General features: G+C 40.0%; 1 protein-coding gene across 6 annotated transcripts in view; it reads left to right on the top strand.

Moving 5' to 3' along the window:
- Positions 1-19,423, top strand: part of ZMYM2 (zinc finger MYM-type containing 2) — a 179,806-nt gene that overhangs the window by 103,770 nt on the left and 56,613 nt on the right. For all 6 annotated transcript variants that reach the window (XM_079775649.1, XM_079775647.1, XM_079775648.1 and 3 more), the window contains 3 exons: positions 404-576; positions 13,782-13,947; positions 14,606-14,640. In XM_079775649.1, coding sequence (XP_079631775.1) covers positions 404-576; positions 13,782-13,947; positions 14,606-14,640 — 374 coding nt within the window. The remainder of the gene's footprint in view (positions 1-403; positions 577-13,781; positions 13,948-14,605; positions 14,641-19,423) is intronic.

Here is a 19,423-nt window from a genome sequence, read left to right as displayed (position 1 = left end):
ATCCTTAAGTTTGCTTTTGAGTGAAAATGTTAGTCATCTTTTACTCTCAATAGTCTACACTATTTCATTTACTAAAATGCCAATTTGTGGGGAGTTTATGATACTTAAGGTTATATTTAAAGAAAGCCTATAAATCAGTTCTGAGACATTTCTAGATTTGAATGTCTTAGAACATTAATAATTTGAACCCACATGGTATCCAACATAATATTCCATGTCTTGTTCGAATTTTTACAGGTTGGTGTTGATCACAGGAGATTTCATAATTTTTATCAGGAGAGAAAAAGGACTTTATATGCGAATTTATAGAAAAATTTTAAAGCTAATGATCTATTTGCCATAAGCTCGTTCTCACTTTCAAAAGTAGTAGTTTTTTTTTAATATTAAAACTTTTATTTTTCAGGCTGCAAACTGTTGTACAAACAGGATTTTGCAAGACGTTTAGGATTGAGATGTGTTACTTGCAACTATTGCTCTCAACTGTGTAAGAAGGGAGCAACTAAAGAATTGGATGGTGTCATAAGAGATTTTTGTAGTGAGGACTGCTGTAAAAAATTTCAGGATTGGTACTACAAGGCAAGTAATTCAACATTTTTATGACAATCATGACTTCAACCATTCTTTAAGAAAACATTGTAATTATTACCATGATAAGTATGGTAACTTACTTATTTTAAAAAAATGTACACATATTTAGCTTAGCCCAGATTATACAATACATTAAAATTTTTGTCATTGTAGTTTGTTCTTTATACCAAAGTGGCATTTGTACTTGTTTTATAACTTAGGCATTACCTAAAACTAGGGTATACCTGTATTTTCAGTAGAGTAGCTTAACAAAATGGATTTCTCTAAAATTTGTTGTCTTTATTTTACTAAATAGAAATAGTTTTGGTGACTACTTAATAATCAGTGTTGAACATTAGCAGGTAATTGTTTTAGATACTTACAGTGTGTTTTACAACAGTTTGTTCTCTTTTGCCTTTTTAATTGTGGGTCTTTGGAGAATTTCACATTGAAAGGATACGATGAATTCTTCCCGTTTTCTTTTGCATTATACAGTAGGTCCTCGGGTTACGTCGCAGATCAGTTCCTACGGCGCCTCGTAATGCAATTTTGCCGTAAGTCGGAACCCACGTACATAAGCACCTATGTCACTCATGTGGAGCACATACACAGCAGTAATATGAAGTGAAACAGTAAAAAAACAATTTAAAAGAAATATAATTCCTGGCCTTTACTTGTGGTAAATAAATGATATAAAACATAGAGCATATATGTATATACGTCGAAATGACGGAACTGTTTTTTTTTTTTTTTATAAATAAATGGGAGATGAACGACCATGAAAAGACATACATCGAGTCCGACGTAACCCGGGGACTGCCTATAATTAAAACAGAGAAATCTATTGGTTTCTTTTCTGTTTTGGGAAGCAAAAAAAGTTTGGCAAAAGACCACACTGTTATAGATGTTGCCATTTGTTACATTTTGCTATTTATTTTAAAGGATAATTGTATCTAATATTTTTATTTTATGCAGTGTTTAATGATTAAATTTCAGTGAGGTGGTGCATTTCAGAATACATAAGATTATGTTACTGAAATAACCACGGATAATTATCTTTTTAAAAAAGTGTATTTTTATTGATTTTAGAGAGGAAAGAAGAGGGAGAGAGAGATAGAAACATTAAATGATGAGAATCACTGATTGGCTGCCTCCTGCATGTCCCCTACGGGGGATCAAGCCTGAAACCTGGGCATGTCCCTGGATCAGGAATCAAACCGTGATCTCCTGGTATTTAGGTGGATACTCAACCACTGAGCCACACCAGTTGGGCTATCTGTTTATGTTTAATGTCAGTATTCTATACATTAAATATGTTTTTATTGATGTTCCTGATAATACAAAACATTTTTGGGTAATATGCACATTATTACATATTGTACTAAATTGAGTGTTTTGTCATATGGCAGCAATTTGTAAAGCAAGTAACAATGATGATTTTTCTATAATATCAATAGGAATACAACCTTAGAAATGAGAACGGAGTTGCCCCTCCTGCTTCATCATTGGCCTCTCCAGAGGCAGCCAGTAGGATAATGAAAGAATAACTTTCTCCTTAGTGCTTTCTATTTGAATCAGACTGTTTCCTTCACCTGTCCTGAGTCCCTTCTATTTACTGCTCCCTTGTACTCTCTGTCATTTTGAAAATGTGGTTGAGTCCCAACCAAATTACGGTTTTTTGACCTTTCTTCTTCCACCTTTTTAATATAAGAACTCAAAAATTTAGATTTTTAGTTTATTTACTAGTGTGACCCTTGTTAGTCAATCCAGCTTTTATTAGAAAAATGATTCCCTCCCCCCAAATGGTGCCTCATCAAGGAATCTTTGAAAACTGTAACTAACCAATCAAGTTGTCAACTCACCTTTAGCCACGAGCATTTGTTGCCTAAATAGAGGAACACACATTGAGTTTTCACTTTCTGTTATCTTTGTGCTTAAATTTGAGAGCTATCTAGAATATAGATAACTCTACATTTTTTATTTGTTTTAATTTAAATATTTAATATACTTTTAAAATTTCTATTACGTTTCTTTCTTTGTCCCCTCTCCCCCAAACAAGACATTTTGAATGATCTGGTCTATATAATGGTTTGATTTTGGGTTAAAATAGTGGTTCATTGTATACTGTCTCTTCTAGATTGGAATAGAAAATCTATTGAAATCATGTAACCAAAAAATACTGAGAATAAAATTGTGTCTTCTCCCAGATTATTCTTTAGAAAGAAGTAGATTTTACTTTTCCTCAAAGTAACTGTTTCCAGGCTTATTATGAAACCAGGTGGGAACATAGTTCTTTTGTTCTCTTAAGTTTAAAATTTTTGGAGAAAAAGGATTTAGTATTATAACTAAATAATAGCTAGGTGGTTGATATGTAGTGAAGATATATCAAAATAAATAAAACTGTGTTTATTTTTTAGAAGGACGTAGATTTTACTTTTCCTCAAGTAACTGTTTCCAAGAATACTACACAGTATTTCTAAGAGAATCATAAGCTTTTCTTAAACTTTTACTTCAAATTAAAGTTTTTTTTTTTTTTTACACAGATTTTGCTTTGTTTCACAAACTAGTAGTAAGTGGTGGCAATACTAAATTCTTCCATTCGTAGGGCCTGTAATGTTTTACCAGTGCAAGTTATGGGCTTTAATCAAATGAATAACTAACATTGTAGTAAATCACAATGTTAACTGAATGAAAATATTATTGGACTTTAAAGTTTTTTTTCTTTTTCGTCTGAACTGCTAAAAATATTGATCACCCCCACAGTACAATTATTCTTTGTTTTTGAAGTAACTTTTAGAAAGGGACTAATATTCTTGCTTTAATATTGTGCTTTTTGAGTAACTGAATAATTCCTATTACTTAATTCTTTGCATTAACCAATCACCTACTCTTTTATCACTTCATTTTAAAAAATGAATCACTCTATTGTATTCAGAAAGATATATTGGGGAGTCAAAGAATTTCTTTTTAAAATGACTATAAAATTCTCTATTTCATTTATGTTCATGGTTTACTTCCCCTGCCCCCTGCAAAACTCGGTTTGATTTTTATAATGGGGAACAGTGGATGTATATATATCAACCAAAAACCGAGCAGTTGAAACTGTCCAATAAATGTAAAATACTACATCAGTATAATATAGGTTGAATGACCTTTTGTTAGTTATTGAAGAAGAGATTCCTGTAGTAGCTGAGAGGTTTTGTAATTAAGAGTTTAGTTAGTATCTGCCTATTATTTAGATTGTTTGAATCTGTGACTGTCCATCCCCTTACCCCCCCAAATATCATATAGTTCCTGATTTTTCACAGTGACAGGAAAACCACTAACTAAAGAAAATAATTGTAAAAAGTATTTAAAAAAAAATTTTTTTTTATTGATTTCAGAGAGGAAGGGAGCAGAAGAGAGAGATAGAAACAACAATGATGAGATGTTTCACGCCCCCTACTGGGGACCAAGCCCACAACCCGGGCATGTGCCCTTGACTGGAATCGAACCCGGGACCCTTGAGTCCTCAGGCTGACCCTCTATACACGGAGCCAAACCGGCTAGGGCTAAAAAGTATTTTTTAAACAAGAGAGCTAAGTCATACTTTAGTTTTTGTGCTATATAAATGTTAAGCTTTCCTAAGATTTCTCTTGTGATTGGGAGGTAGTGGTGTTGGTGTTGGTAAGGAATGATCATTAATGATGTTTTCAAATTAGCCATCCTATTTTTAGTTCAGTTCCAAACACAATACCTCGAGTGTGCATGAATGAATGTAAAAGAACAAAACAACAACAAAAAGAGGTTCACCACCGTTGAATTTTTTATTATGGCATTAAACTTGGAATTAGTATTGAGTTCTGTTATTCTTTTATCCTGAGAAAATAATCTGAGTGGCCAGATTATTATAATCTCTGGGCGCATAATAATCTGGCCACACAGTGTGTGTGTGTGTGTGTGTGTGTGTGTGTGTGTGTGTATGTATGTTAGAGGCCCAGTGCATGAATTCGTGCATGGGTGGAGTCCGGCCAGCCTGGCCAGGGGGAGGGGACATGGGCACTTGGCCGGCCTGCCTGCCTGCTGGTAGAACTCCTGGTCAAGGGGACAATTTGCATATTAGCCTTTTATTATATAGGATATACACTGAGTGGCCAGATTATTATGCATTCAGAGATCATAATAATCTGGCCACTCAGTGTATACCAATTTTGTTTCCCATTGCAAATTGTCATTAATCTTGTTCCTTTTATTTTCTTTGGATAGAATCACCTAAATTTGTTTTGAACCTTCTGGAAGAAAGGGACTTCAAGTGTTGCCATTATAAAATCCAACTGTCTATAATGAACAAAAGAATGAAGTGATTTAATTGTTGAGATTGTTTGGGTGGAATGTTCTTGGGCCTCTGATCTTCTAAATTATTGTGTAAATGGCAATATTCCCATATACTTACGTTGCCAGAGAACCTGATTTCTCCATCACTAGTAGGAGTAGTGTTCTTGGGGTGCTTCTGGAATGAGCACTTCTGGAGGCTCCCACGGGAGGATAGGATGTGGTAAAGGCTTTATTTTCATGGAGTTACATTCCTTGGATTGTAAAGTCCCATGTCCCTTAACCCAGTCCTGAGAAAGCTGCACCTGGGGCTTTAGTAGAGCTAGAAGCAAAGCCAGTGTCCAGAGTTTCCATTCCATTGTGAAGTTGAGTCCCGCAGAACATCAGGCTAGATTAAGTCCCATCAGTCCATTGTGTGGGTCCCACATTGTCATGAGCCACGTGGGTGAGTTTGAGCCCCACAAAGCAGGAATCAGGCTTGAGCAGCAAGGGAGCCAACAGCTTTAAGAGGGCAAGAGAGTGAACTCTCTTTGTTTAGGAGTTTAAATAACAAATTTTCTCATCCTTGCAGTGGCTACACCTATTCTGGGCACAGACTTCATCCCATGTGTGACTGACAGATAAGCATCCTGCCACATCACCCAGACCTTACTGGGCATGTGGCTATTGTCCAGTCCCTTCCCCAGTTAACACCTGGAGAGTGTTAACTCCAGCTTCTTGGCAAAGCTATATAAAGGGCATGAATATATTATCTAGTCTCTCCTTTACTCCTTTCCTATTAATAATAACCAGGTTATTAGCAGTATCAATTATCTCCTGAAAAAAATGAAACCTTTTGTAATCTTACAAAGGAGAAATGTGTGAAGGAAATCACTAAGAGTCAATGAAATACTTGGAGTATTTTATACAAATGGATTTGGCTTTTAGATGTTAAATTGAGAACCTTCATCCAGCATTTTACATTAGGATTTTGATTCTCTGGTTATTCACATTAACTCATTTTGTCTTTCCATTGTCTTTATTTTTTAAAAAATTATTTTTTAAATTAATTTATTTTCAATCCTCACCTGAGGATATTTTTCCATTGCTTTTTTTGAAGTGTAAAAAATACTTATCTATATTTATTATTTTTATTAATTTCTTTTTTTATTGTTTAAAGTATTATATGTCTCCTTTTCCCCCATTGACCCCTCCCTGGCCACTCCCCCCTCCCACCGTCCAGCACAAGCCTCCACCACCCCAGTGTCCGTGTCCATTGGTTATGCTAATATGCATGCATAGAAGTCCTTTGGTTGATCTTTTACATCCCCCCCTGCCTCCCTTGCTTTCCCTCTGAGGCTTGATAGTACGTTTGGTGCTTCTCTGTTTTTGGATCCATTTTTGTTCATCAGCCTATGTTGTTCATCATATTCCACATATGAGTGAGATCATGTGATATTTATCTTTCTACACTGGCTTATTTCACTTATCATAATGCTCTCCAGGTCCATCCATGTTGTTGCAAATGGTAAAAGTTCCTTCTTTTTTATAGCAGCGTAGTATTCCATTGTATAGATGTATCACAGCTTTTTAATCTACTCATCTGCTGATGAGCACTTAGGCTGTTTCCAAATCTTAGCTATTGTAAATTGTGCTGCTATGAACATAGGGGTGCATATGTCCTTTCTGATGGGTGTTTTTGATTTCGTGGGATATATTCCTAGAAGTGGGATCGCAAGGTCAAATGGGATATCCATTTTAATTTTTTGAGGAAACGCCATTAAGTTTTCCACAGTGGCTGCACCAATCTGCATTCCCATCAGCAGTGCATGAGGGTTCCTTTTTCTTCACATCCTCACCAGCACTTGTCGTTTGTTGATTTGTTGATGATAGCCATTCTGACAGGTGTGAGATGATACCGCATTGTTGTTTTGATTTGCATCTCTGGATGATTAGCGATTTTGAGCATGTTTTCATGTGTCTATTGGCCTTCTGAATGTCCTCTTTTGAAAAGTGTCTATTTAGGTCCTTTGCCCATTTTTTAATTGGATTGTTTATCTTCCTTTTGTTAAGTTGTGTGAGTTCCCTGTAAATGTTGGAGATTAAACCCTTATCGGAGATAACATTGGCAAATACATTTTCCCATGCAGTGGGCTTTCTTATTGTTTTGTTGATGGTTTCTTTTGCTATGCAGAAGCTTTTTATTTTGATGTAGTTTCATTTGTTTATTTTCTTCTTAGTTTCCATTGTCCTAGGAGCGGTATAGGTGAAGAAATTGCTTTGGCATATGTCTGAGATTTTGCTGCATGTGGATTCTTCTAGTATTTTTATGGTTTCCTGTCTTATGTCTAAGTCCTTTATCCATTTTGAGTTTATTTTTGTGTATGTTGTAAGTTGGTGGTCTAGTTTCATTTTTTTGCATGTATCTGACCAATTTTCCAAACACCATTTAGACTGTTTTGACTCCATTGTATGATCTTGCCTCTTTTGTCAAATATTAACTGAGCATATTGGCTTGGGTTGATTTCTGGGTTCTCTGTTCGGTTCCATTGGTCTATATGTCTGTTCTTATGCCAGTACAAGGCAGTTTTGAGAACAGTGGCTTTGTAATATAGCTTGATATCTGGTCTTGTGACCCCTCATACTTTGTTCTTCTTTCTCAGGATTGCTACAGCTATTTGGAGTCTTTTTAAATTCCATATGAATTTTTGGAGAGTTTGTTCTAGATCTATGAAATATGCTTACCTGAGGATATTTTGCCATTGTGTTGTGTGTTTTTTTAAAAGAGATAGTGGAAGAGAGGGTGAATGAAAAAGAGAAACATCGATGTATCTCACATCGATTGGTAGCCTCTTGCATGCTCAAGGCTGGGGATCGAGCCTGCAACCAAGGTACATTCCCCTGACTGGAATTGATCCCAGGACCCTTTGGTCCACAGGGTGATGCTACATCCACTGAGCCACACTGACTTGGGTTCCATTGTCTTTATAACTTGATGGATAGTCTGCTTTGAATCCGTATCTACATTTTTAATATTTTCCTTACGCAAGTTAATTCTTCTACTTAGACCTTAGTTTCCAGGACTGTAGTAAGGATTACAGAGAGTATATAACACTAGGGGCCTGGTGCACGAAATTTGTGCACTGCGGGGGGGGGCGGTCCCTCAGCCCAGCCTGCCCCCTCTCACATACTGGGAGCCCTCAGGGAATGTCCTAAGCCGCAGTCTGGCCTCCCTTTGTGGGAGGCAACTGGGCTGATCAGGGGAAGGCACCAGCCCCTTCACCCCGCTGCTGCAGCCACTGCCAGCCACTGCAGCCACCAAGGTGTTTTTATCAACACGGACTCCAGTCCCTTCACCATGAAAAAATGACAACTTTCTTTAGGCATTTTCAAGATGTGTCTTTCATAGAATATGACATTTCTTTCTTTCTTTCTTTTTTTTTATCCTCACCTGAGGATATGTTTCTATTGATTTTTAGAGAATGTGGAAGAGAAAGGGAAAGACAGAGAAACATCAAAGTGAGAGGAACACTTTGATTGGTTGCCTCCTGCATGAGCCCTGACCTGGGCCCCAGCCAGGGAGGAGCCGGCAACCTAGGTACATGCCCTTGATCAGAATCGAACCTGGACCCTGCGGTCGGCAGGCCTAGGCATTATCCACTGACCCAAACCGGCTAGGGCAGGATATGACATTTCTTAGCTCTCCAGCAGTGGACCTTCGTTTTTTTTTTCCAGGAGTGTGGTGGAAAAACCCTAAATCACCTTTTTGGATTCTTATACCCAAGTTACTATGAATATTACCAGTGCCATACAGGGAGCTTAGCCAATAAGCAGTCAGAAAAGGTGTTTCCTCTGTAGTTCAAACCAATCGCTGATCGCCTTTGATTCCCGGCTCTGCCCCTGCCCAGGAGCCCCCTGGCTCAGGCCCTTCCCAGGTTGCTCAGGACCCACGCGGGGCCTACCTCGGAGTGACCTGGGTGCCGAGAAAGTTCCCAGTACCCAGGCTGCTGGGTGCCTACATATGCCAATTAACTGCCATCTTTGTTGTGTTAATTTGCATACTCACTCTGATTGGCTGTGGGCGTGGTGGAGGTACGGTCAATTTACATGTTTTTCTATTATTAGGTATGATGATGAGCTTTTATGTTTCAGGTACTCAATGACTGAGATAGCCTGCTACAACTTCACTTTTGTCATCTTGCACTGTTTAGACTGAATGAATAGAATGTTAAGCTTTCAATTCCTTCATCTTTCTTTGAGTATCCTATATAATAACCCTATATAATAAAGAGGTAATATGCAAATTGACCATCACTCCAACACACAAGATGGCCGCCCCCTTGTGGTCAAAGATGGCCACCACAAGATTGTTGGCAGGGGAAGGCAGTTGTGGGCATTCAGGCCAGCAGGGGAAGGCAGTTAGGAGGGACCAGGCCTGAAAGGGAGGGAAGTTGGGACGATCAGGCCTGCAGGGGAGGGCAGTTGGGTTAGACCAGGCCTGCATGGGATGGCAGTTGGGGGGAGACCAGGCCTGCAGGGGTGGGCAGTTGGGGGTGACCAGGCCTTCAGGGGAGGGCAGTTGAGGATGACCAGGCCTGCAGGGGAGGTCAGTTAGTGGCAACCAGGCCGGCAGGGGAGGACAGTTAGGGGCAATCTGGCTGGCAGGCAGAAGCGGTTAGGGGCAATCAGGCAGACAGGCGAGTGGTTGGGAGCCAGCAGTCGGACTGGATTGTGAGAGGGATCACAGGTTGGAGAGGGTGCAGGCTGGGCTGAGGGGACACCCCCCCCCCCCCATGCACAAATTTCGTGCACTGGGCCTCTAGTAAAGTATAAAAAGGGTGGAAAAATAAAGTCTGGACCACTTGAATGGTTATTTTAAACAATAGTATTTGTCCCTGGCTGGGTAGCTCAGTTGGTTAGAGCATTGTGGTATCCCAAAGTTGCATGTTCTATCTCCAGTCAGGGTACATATAAGAAGCAACCAATAAATGCATAATTAAGTGGAACAACAAATTGATGTGTGTATCTGTCTTTCTATCTCTCCTGCACTCTTTCTCACTCTCTCCCTCCCCACTTTCTAAAATCAATAATAATAAAAGTAAGAACAGTCTTTGGCTGTTGAGAATATAATATAGGGATGTTTTTCATTATTGAGTAAAATATGACCTGGTTGATATAAAGTGCTAATGTTATTGAGATTACAACATAATATTTATTACCAGCATTATAAAATTTGAGCTCACAAGATTTTGGACAAGAGATAGGATATTGGTGTCACTTAATAGTCATAACTTATACTATAGCTCTTCATTCATTTAACATTTATTCAGCAGGTGAAATACCTTACTTGGAGGAAAAAAAGAGCCCATGTTCTAACTTCGGAGTATTTGTGTAATATAAAACCTGCTTACCAACAAAATCATTCATTGTATTCCTGACTAGTAATTTTGACATAGTATTTATTTGTGGAATTCCTGTTGAGACATAAATTGAGAAATTTCATGAGCCACAGTGTAAAACTCTAGATAATTTAGAATAATGAGGAAAAACTTCAGCCATGATTATTATGAACTACAAAATACTTAATATTTATTTTTTATAAAAAATTCCAAGTAGTTTAAATGAAAGGGTAATTAAAAATTATAGTAACTTTGTACTGTAATTAGATTGGAAATTATAAAATTTCTTAATTGTGAAAATGACTGTTAGAAACTAATCATTTTAAGCTTCTGATCCACTCATTGATTAAGATTTAAGAAAGAGTGGGAGTTTAAAAATGGTGGTGGAGTAAGTGGATGCTACACAGACATGCTTCCAGGAACCAACTGTAATTACAACTAAAATACAAAACGAAACACCCTGAATAAACAACTGAAAATTAGCTGGAGAGAACCCTGATAACCAAGGATTGAAAGAAGACACTGCACAGAGACTGGTAGAAAGGGTGGAGGTGGGAAAGGGATGGCCAGGATCTCACAGACAACAGCTGAAGTTCTGGAGAGATATCTCAGCTGGGGCATGGGGTTTGCTACTGAGAACTCTGGGGTATAACCCCAAGCTGGGCCACCCTGCAAAGAGCACCAGAACTGAGAAAGGTGCCCACTTAACATCTAGCTGTGAAAAGCAGCAGGGTTGCTGTCTTATCTGGGACAGAGGGCTGGAAATGCAGGCATCCTCTTAGAGGGCACACAAAATTTCGTGTGCAGCCACTCACCTTGGGTTCTGGCAGAGGGCTGGTGGAGTGGACTGGAGATGTGTGGGCAGAAGCTAAAGTTGGGGCCACTGAGGTTGGGACTCAAAGGGCAGACACCCCAGTTTGCTGTGCTGGGTCATTCCCTCAAGCTGCGGAGTACATCTTTCTCGGGCAGATCTTTGCTACCTAGGCAGTTTTTGCCTGGAGGTAATACAGTTGCCCCATCCTGTGGAGTTCCTGAGTTCCATTAAGAGACTGAGAATAACAGCCTCCAGGCAGAAGCATTTTCCCCACACTGTTGGAAAACATCTCATTCCACCTGTAGATGATTCTCTGAGGCTACTCAAGATTGAATCCAATCATTCTGCAGGCAGAGGCTGATCTCTGGAGTCTTTGAGTCTTAGCCTGATCTAATTAGTCAGAAACAGTATTTGACGCTGTCCTGCACTAGAGATTGGGAGGCATAGCAGATCTACCCAGAACATAGTCACAAACCCATACAGGCAGCCAAATATGGAGACAAAAAAAAAAAAAAAAAGCCCCAAATGAAAGAACAAGAGAATTATGCAGAAGAGCTAAATGAAATGGAGATAAGAAATCAGACATAGAGTTTAAAATAATGATGGCAAAGATGCTCAACAGCTTGAGAAAAGATATAGTAACTGAAGAATGATATAGTACTAATAAAGAACACAGTGTAAGGAATACACAGCAGATTAGGGAAAGCTGAGGATTGGGCCAGTAAAGTGGACGGTAGGATAGAAAAATAAAACTCAGAGAACCAAAAACAAACAAAAAACAACAACAACTAGAAAACAGGACAGCTTAAGGAAGCTATGGGACTATATGAAACGTAACAATATTTGCATAATTGGTGTGCCACAAGGAGAAGAAAGTGAGCAAGGAATTGAGAACATGTTTGAAGAAATAATGACAGAAAACATCCATAACGTGGTGAAGGAAAAAGTCACACCAATTCAGGGGGGCCACAGAGAACTCCAAGAAAGAGGAACTCAAATAGGCCCATACCTAGACACATATTTAAAATGGCAAAAATGAAAGACAGAATCTTTCATTATATGTAGCAAAGCAAATTGTTACCTATAATGTTGCTCCCAGAAGGCTTTCAGCTGATTTCTCATCAGGAATTCTGCAGGCCAAAAGAGAAAGATATGAAGTGACATGAAGGATCCAAGATAATGAAAAACAAGGATTTAAACCAAAATCACTATATCTAGCAAGGCTAGATTCAAAATAGATGGCGAAATAAAGATCTTCCAAGACCAAAAAAAAAGACTAAAGGAGTATCACAATAAAACCAGCACTGTAAGAAATGCTAAAGGGACTGCTATAATGAGAAGAAGAAATACAGAGAGCTAGCAACCTAGGCACACAGAATTAAAATGGCAATAAATTAGTACATATCAATAATAACTTTACATGTTAATGTTTCAAGCAAAAGACTTAGGATAACTATAACTGGATGGATAAGAAAACATGACCCATATATATGCTGTCTACAAGAGATCCACCTCAGAACAAAAGACTCACATAGGATGAGAGTATCAGTTTCCCTAATCCTCCTGCCTTGGAGTCCTGTAACAGAGGGACCTGGAGAGTATTATGTTAAGTGAGATAAGCTAACCAGAGAAAGGCAAGTATCACACGATCTCACTCATGTGGAATCTCGGGAACAAAATAAGCTGATGAACAAAATTGATCCAGAGACATAGAAGCATAGAATAGACTGTGGAATCTTAGAGGGAAGGTCTGGAGGTGGGTAGATGGGATGTATGTGTAACCCGTGGACACAGACAGTAGGTTGGTGAAGGCCTGGGTGAAGGGGGAAAGGAGGAGGTTATAGTAGGAGTCAGTGGGGGGGAAAAAAGGGGACTTATGTAATACAAAAATAAAGATTTATTATAATAAAAAAATTAACAAAAAGTGAAAATGGGCAAATGCTTGGTAAAATGGGATCACTAAAAATATAAAAATCCATGTTTATTCACCATAATAAAGTTTATTTTTTTTTTATGAATTTTAATTGGTTTTATTTTGTATATGAAATTATAGACCATTTAGGGGTGATTGTTTTCCTAGATGTAGGTCATATTAGTTGTCTTAAAATATAATTGTTTTTTAATTATTTAAACATTGAGTGTTTTAAAACATGAACTTAAAGTTCTTATTAAAATTAAATCAGTGTATTTATTAAAGCTCTTCAAATTTGTTATATTAAACTCTTGAGAAACAAAAATACTTCAAGGCAATATCCATGATTTTCTTAACAGAAGAGCTTCAAAATTTATCTGGTCTTGTGCAACTTCTTTACATTGATTTATTGTCTGTTCACTAATCAGAGATTTCAATGTATTATGATTGTAGGAGACTTCTGCCAGTATATTTATGTCCCTCAAAATTATTTTAAAATATTACCATATATTGTGTCAATTTGGCTTACTATTTTCACTCCTTTTGGTTATCATATCTTTGTAATTCTGGTCTTTGACTTTTGGTAAGTGTAGAAAAGGATTTTGACAATGAGGAAAATGGCTACTTTTTTTTCACTTTTGTGGATATTTATGATTTATATTAGTTTTTTCTTTATTAAACATTGTTTTATCACATTTGGCAATGATTACTGACAAAGTTTTAGAAATCTTTTAAAAAACATACATGACTTTTTAAACCTTGTATTTCAAATCTCTGGTACCTTCCTTTTTTTATTAAGGCTGCAAGGTGTGACTGTTGTAAATCTCAAGGAACTCTTAAAGAGCGTGTGCAGTGGCGTGGGGAAATGAAGCATTTCTGTGACCAGCATTGCTTATTGCGCTTCTACTGCCAGCAGAATGAGCCTAACATGACGACTCAGAAAGGACCTGAAAACTTGCATTACGGTATGTCATAATTTAGAGTGCTGTGCAACTTGAAAAACCTGTACAATAATCTTTAGTTTTACAGATCTGAATTCAAAGTACATAATTATAAACGAATAGTTGATTTTGGAGATAGTTTAATAGCAACTTCCATAGTTTCTCTGTGTGAAAGTGTCCTATATGATGTGTTTCTTTTTATTTAATTCTCTTTAAAATTTTTAATGTTAGTTGAAGAAATATAGTCTAGTTGGGTTGCAGAGAAGCTAGACAGAATTATAACAAAAAATTCTACAAGATTCATCCACCTATTATGTGTCACCTGAAATTTTAAATGAAACCCATTTTTAACAAATTGTATGTACCTTAGGGTAGGTTGGGAGGAGCAACAAAAGCCCTTTAGGAGCTGTGCATTACTTAAGAGTTAAATCTCGAAGGGAATGTTACTTCCAAAGTTGTGTGTGGTTTTCTGCAGGGACAAAATGGGAAAAGAGTTAACTCCACTCATTTAGCTCTGTATTTCAGCTCTCAAATATAATATTCTTTAATGAAAATAGTTTAAAATATTTCTTTAGTAATTATTTTAAAACATTAAAATTTAATGACAAAAATAGATGTAGGAAATTCTGAAGAAAGTGATATTTGTCTCATTTAAAATTTGTTTACATTTTTTTATTTTTAGATCAGGGTTGTCAGATGTCCCGATCCAAAATGATGGTAAGTATTGCTTAAGTAAAGTGATAACTATTGATAATTTTAATGTGGAGATATAAAAAAATAATCAGTTCAATTTAATGTGATTGTAATAATAAAAGATTCTTTACTTTACTCGGTTGGGACAGTTGAAGTATTCAGTTGAATTACCTGATACTAAAACAGGTACTTTCATACATGCTAAGGAATATAAAGGTTAATAATTATGGCCCCTCCCCACCTTGTGAAGCACTCATAATAGATGCATCTTTAAGACAGTAGCAAAAGATGTTTGAAATGATTGCCTGTGTCTGTTCCTGGCAGCTGTAAGAAAGCTTCTAAACAGTTGCGTAGAAGATAGACTGGATGAAAAGGAATGATAATATGCAAAGGGCAAGCATATTTGGCAAAACAGGTTTTTTAGGTCCAAGCTTAAAGGGGAACCTGTGGTGGAATCCTGGGAAATAATGGTAAAAGGAAGGGCTGGGCCAGCTCATTAATGGCTTTGTGCATTTATTTCCGAAATAGGAATGTGAAGATGTATGTTGGAGCTAGGCCTTGTGAGTTTTTATTGATTTGAGAGAGAGAGGGAGAAAGATGTGAAAGAGAACTATCTATCGGTTGCCTCCCACACCCACCCTGACTGGGAATTGAACCCAAAACCTAGGTATGTGCCCTGACCAGAATCAAACCCACAACCTTTTGGTTTATGGGATGACCCTCCAACCAACTGAGCCCCTTGGCCAGGACTGAATTATCTGATTTTAATATCAGGAACTTTGATTTATGCTGAGGAACATAAAGGTGTTCATTCCCTGTTTTGTTATCTTTGTGCAGCTATGAGGCAACTTCCCAACCTTATTTATGAAAATTCATGCACTGGAGGTGGGGTCCTGCAGCCCAGCCTTCCCCCTCTCACAGTCTGGGAGCCTTCAGGGGCGGGAGGTGACCCGGCGATCAGGGGAAGGTGACGCTCCCATCACACCTCTGCTGCTGCCACTGCCCGCAGCGCAAGCCTCGGCCGGCCCTGGTTACCTGAGCCTGCGGCGGCCCTGGGTGTCTGGGCAGCCGCCATCTGAGGCTTGCCTGCGCCTAGGGCTTGCCCTGGGCCCCTGGGCAGCTGCCATGTGAGGCTTGCCTGCATCTCGGGCTTGGCCCGGGTGGCTGGGTAGCAGCCATCCGAGACTTGCCTGTGCCTTGGGCTGGCCCTGGGTGGCTGGGGGGCTGAAGGGACTGGGGGACTCCAAAGGCAGGTGTGTGGCACGGTCGGACCCACCTGGGCAAGGACCCAGCCGTGCCGCACTCCTGCTGCCTCGGCGGGGCTGAAGGGACTGGGTGCTGCCATCTGGTGGCTGTGGGTGCCGCCATCTTTGAGGGCATGACAGTCAGTTAGCATATTCCCTTTTTATTAGATAGGCTATGTTTTTTTTAAAAAATATTTTTTAAAATTTATTTGAGAGAGGTAGGGAGAGGGTGAGCAAGATGGAAACATCAATGATGAGAGAGAATCATTGATTGGCTGCCTGCTGCACACCCCCTACTGGGGATTAGCCCACAACCAGGGCATGTGCCCTTAACTGGAACCTGGGAGCTTTCAGTTTGCAGGTGCTGCTCTATCCACTAAGCCAAACCTGCTAGGGCCCCATGGCACTTTCGAGGTCACTTGCAGACTTGTGCAGAGTGATGAAAAATGTGACTTGTGTAAATGCATCCTTCGCCAGGTTGAACAAGGCGAGGCTTTACCTTCTTGTCTTTCTCATTCCATAGTACACCAGTGTCCTTTTCACAGTCTATGATTAGTGCATGTTTTTCAAATTTTCTGCTTTTTGTTGTTGATTTGGCTGTTTACAAGTTCCTCTGATCATAGCACTGAAGTGCTGACTATTGGGCCTATGTACCAAAATGCTGTGATGTGCCTTTTAGAGGAGATTCCTATGTTGTTATTTGAGCTTCAGTCAGTTAGCTGTGAGTTGAGGGTTCATGAGTCAACAATATGGTACACCCAGAGAGAGGAACAAGAAATTCATCAGTCTGTATAGGACTTTAGCATCTCTAAGTGCTAAAGTCAAGTCTGTAGTGTATAGTGAGTGTGTAGTGAAGCTGTGGAAGTGGTCGAGTAGTGATGACTTGTGGGTTCATGAGCTTACACCTGATTTCAGAAGCATAGTGAGCATCACTGTTGAGACTAGCTCACATGTTACCCAGGGCAGGAAGATGTTAACTTCATCCTGCCTAGTGCTCTCTTACACATTTTAAGACTATATGGAGTGAAACTGTTAAACTGGAGGCAAGGTGGGTTCTGCATATCAGGATGCTGTAGGAGAAGACCTATGTGTTGTGCAGGAAAAGAGTTATATGGGCAAGCAGGTTTTCAGCACTGGTAAGGCTGGCTGTTTGTAAGTCATTGACAAACGAATCTATATAATACAAGTGACTGCCAAAGTTCCTGACTTTAAATCATTCAGAGATTGTGCTATTGTGTGCTAATGCTAAGGTTAATTTTAAGCTCAAACCCCTCACAGTGTACAGAGCCCACACACAGTCCATGAGCACTTCAAAGAGGAAAAGCTGAATCATCTGCTATTAACTGGAGATGGGACCAAAAAAACTTGAAATGTTTTCTGAGATTCTACAACTGCTTTATTCTAGAAGTTGAACACTACCTCTAAAATGAAAACCTTGCTTTCAAGGTATTCTTATTGGATAATATATTTTGCCATGAAGAACTAAAAAATGCCCATTTTTAATTTAGTTCTTTTTATGCCCCCAAACACTCTTTCTCATCCAGCTCCTTGATCAGGGCATATTGAAAGTTTTCAAGGCCCACTTCATGAGAGCTTGAAAGGAGGCTCTCAACACCAATAAGGAAAATGCTATGTTGGTCTTCTGGAAATCACTGTATATGACATTATCCTATCTAATAATAGCGTAACATGTAAATTACCATCACTCTGCTATGCTCACGATTGGGCGGCGTGAGGCTGGGGGACGGGACTCGGGGTGGCCTATCCGGCCATTGAGAGGCACGGATCCGCTGCCACTGAGGGGGGCTATCCTGCTGTTGAGAGGCGCAGGGGGCGGGACTCCCGCCCCCTGTGCCTCTCAACGGCCAGATCCGCAGCTGCTGAGGGGGCCTGCTGCGGACACCCGGCTGCGCCTCTCAACGGCAGGGTAGCCAGGTGTCCGCGGCAGCCCCCCTCAGCGGCTGCGGACCATCAAAAGTGGGGGAGCTGGGTGCCTATCTGCTCAGGCACCAGGCCTTTCAGAAGCCTCCGACGAGCTGGAGGTTTCTGAAAGGCCTGGTGCCGGAGCATACAGGCACCCAGCTCCACCGCGAAAAGCGAAAGCGTGTAGGGAACCCTACACGTGCATGATTCAATCATGCACTGGGCCTCTAGTTGATTATGTTGGTACAGCCCAGGACAGCATCAGTAGGCTTTTGTGAATAACTGTTGGGAAATTTGACCAGACTCTGTGTAAAAAATTTCAGTCTTTGAAGGTGTTACAGACAATAAAAGAACAGTGTTAAAAAAACAATGCCGCCCTAGCTGGTTTGCCTCAGTGGATAGAGCGTCGGCCTGCGGACTGAAGGGTCCCAGGTTCGATTCCGGTCAAGGGCATATACCTTGGTTGCGGGCACATCCCCAGTAGGGGGGTGTGCAGGAGGCAGCTGACTGATGTTTCTCTCTCACCGATGTTTCTAACTCTCTATCCCTCTCCTTTCCTCTCTGTAAAAAATCAATAAAATATATTTTAAAAAACCCAAAAAACAATGCCTATTATACACGAATAAGTGGAGAAGGCTTTGGGGACATGAAGGAAGATGTGGAGTAAGTTTTGACAGAGAAAGCAGTAGAGCCTACTAATGAAGACCTGGACAAGATGGCAAAACAAGGCATCAGATTAAATGATGAAAGTCAGCTTAACACTCCCAACAGCAGCCAAAATATTAGAATGGAATTTTGCCTTGGGGAAATTTGCTAATGACACAGAAGCATGTGACCCTATGCCTGAGCAAAGCCTTCAATTGAAGCACCACTGTTTTTACACCTTACATGAAGACATTTAAAAGATGTGAGGTGAAAACCCACCAGACAAGACTTAGTTAAAATGTGAAGCTGTTCTTGGAGAGAAAATTGCTGACATGGCAAGTTGCCAGAGCCCAGCTTCTGAGGTAGATGTCACCCTGCCACCCTCATTGATGTCTTCCTTGTCTGCAGAATAAACGTCATCACTTCTCCTTTATTGTCTGTGGGGTGTGCCATGGTCAAGAGCTCACACCCCACAGTGCATTGCCTGGTATACATCCTGCAGCTCTGCCAACAGTAAGGTGCTAATCTATATATATAAAGAGCCAGCGTCCGTAATGACCAAGGCTTGACCGAATACTGGAAGTCAGTGCTGGGTTGCTGTGGTGACCCAGCACTGACAGCAGCCAGTGTCAGCGCAGCAACCCAGCACTGATTACCGAGGGGGCTTCGGATCAGGCCCAGAGAGAGGCCTGCAGAGAGAGAGGCAGGGTCTGATCTCCAGCCTCCATGGCAGCTGTTAATCAGCTGTTGCCTCTCTCCTGGCTTTGCCAGTAGCCGTGCCTTTGTTTCTCTCTGGGCCTCCTTGGGGGCTGCTGATCAACCTCGCCTCTTAGATCAGTCCCAGAGATAGACCCGGAGACGCTGACTGGCATAGAAACTGACCAGTCAGAACCTAATCTGGTTGAACTGTAAAGGCAGAACCTAAGGTGGGGGCTGAGGAGGGGATTTAAGGGCAACAGCTGTTTGGTATAAGGTGTAAGAAAGCGGTTCAATTT

This window comes from Cnephaeus nilssonii (assembly GCF_951640355.1).
Source record: "Cnephaeus nilssonii genome assembly, chromosome: 6".
NCBI classification, from domain to species: Eukaryota; Metazoa; Chordata; class Mammalia; order Chiroptera; family Vespertilionidae; genus Cnephaeus; species Cnephaeus nilssonii.
The sequence above is the reverse complement of the archived record's forward strand: the minus strand, read 5'-3'. Positions and strand labels throughout refer to the sequence as shown.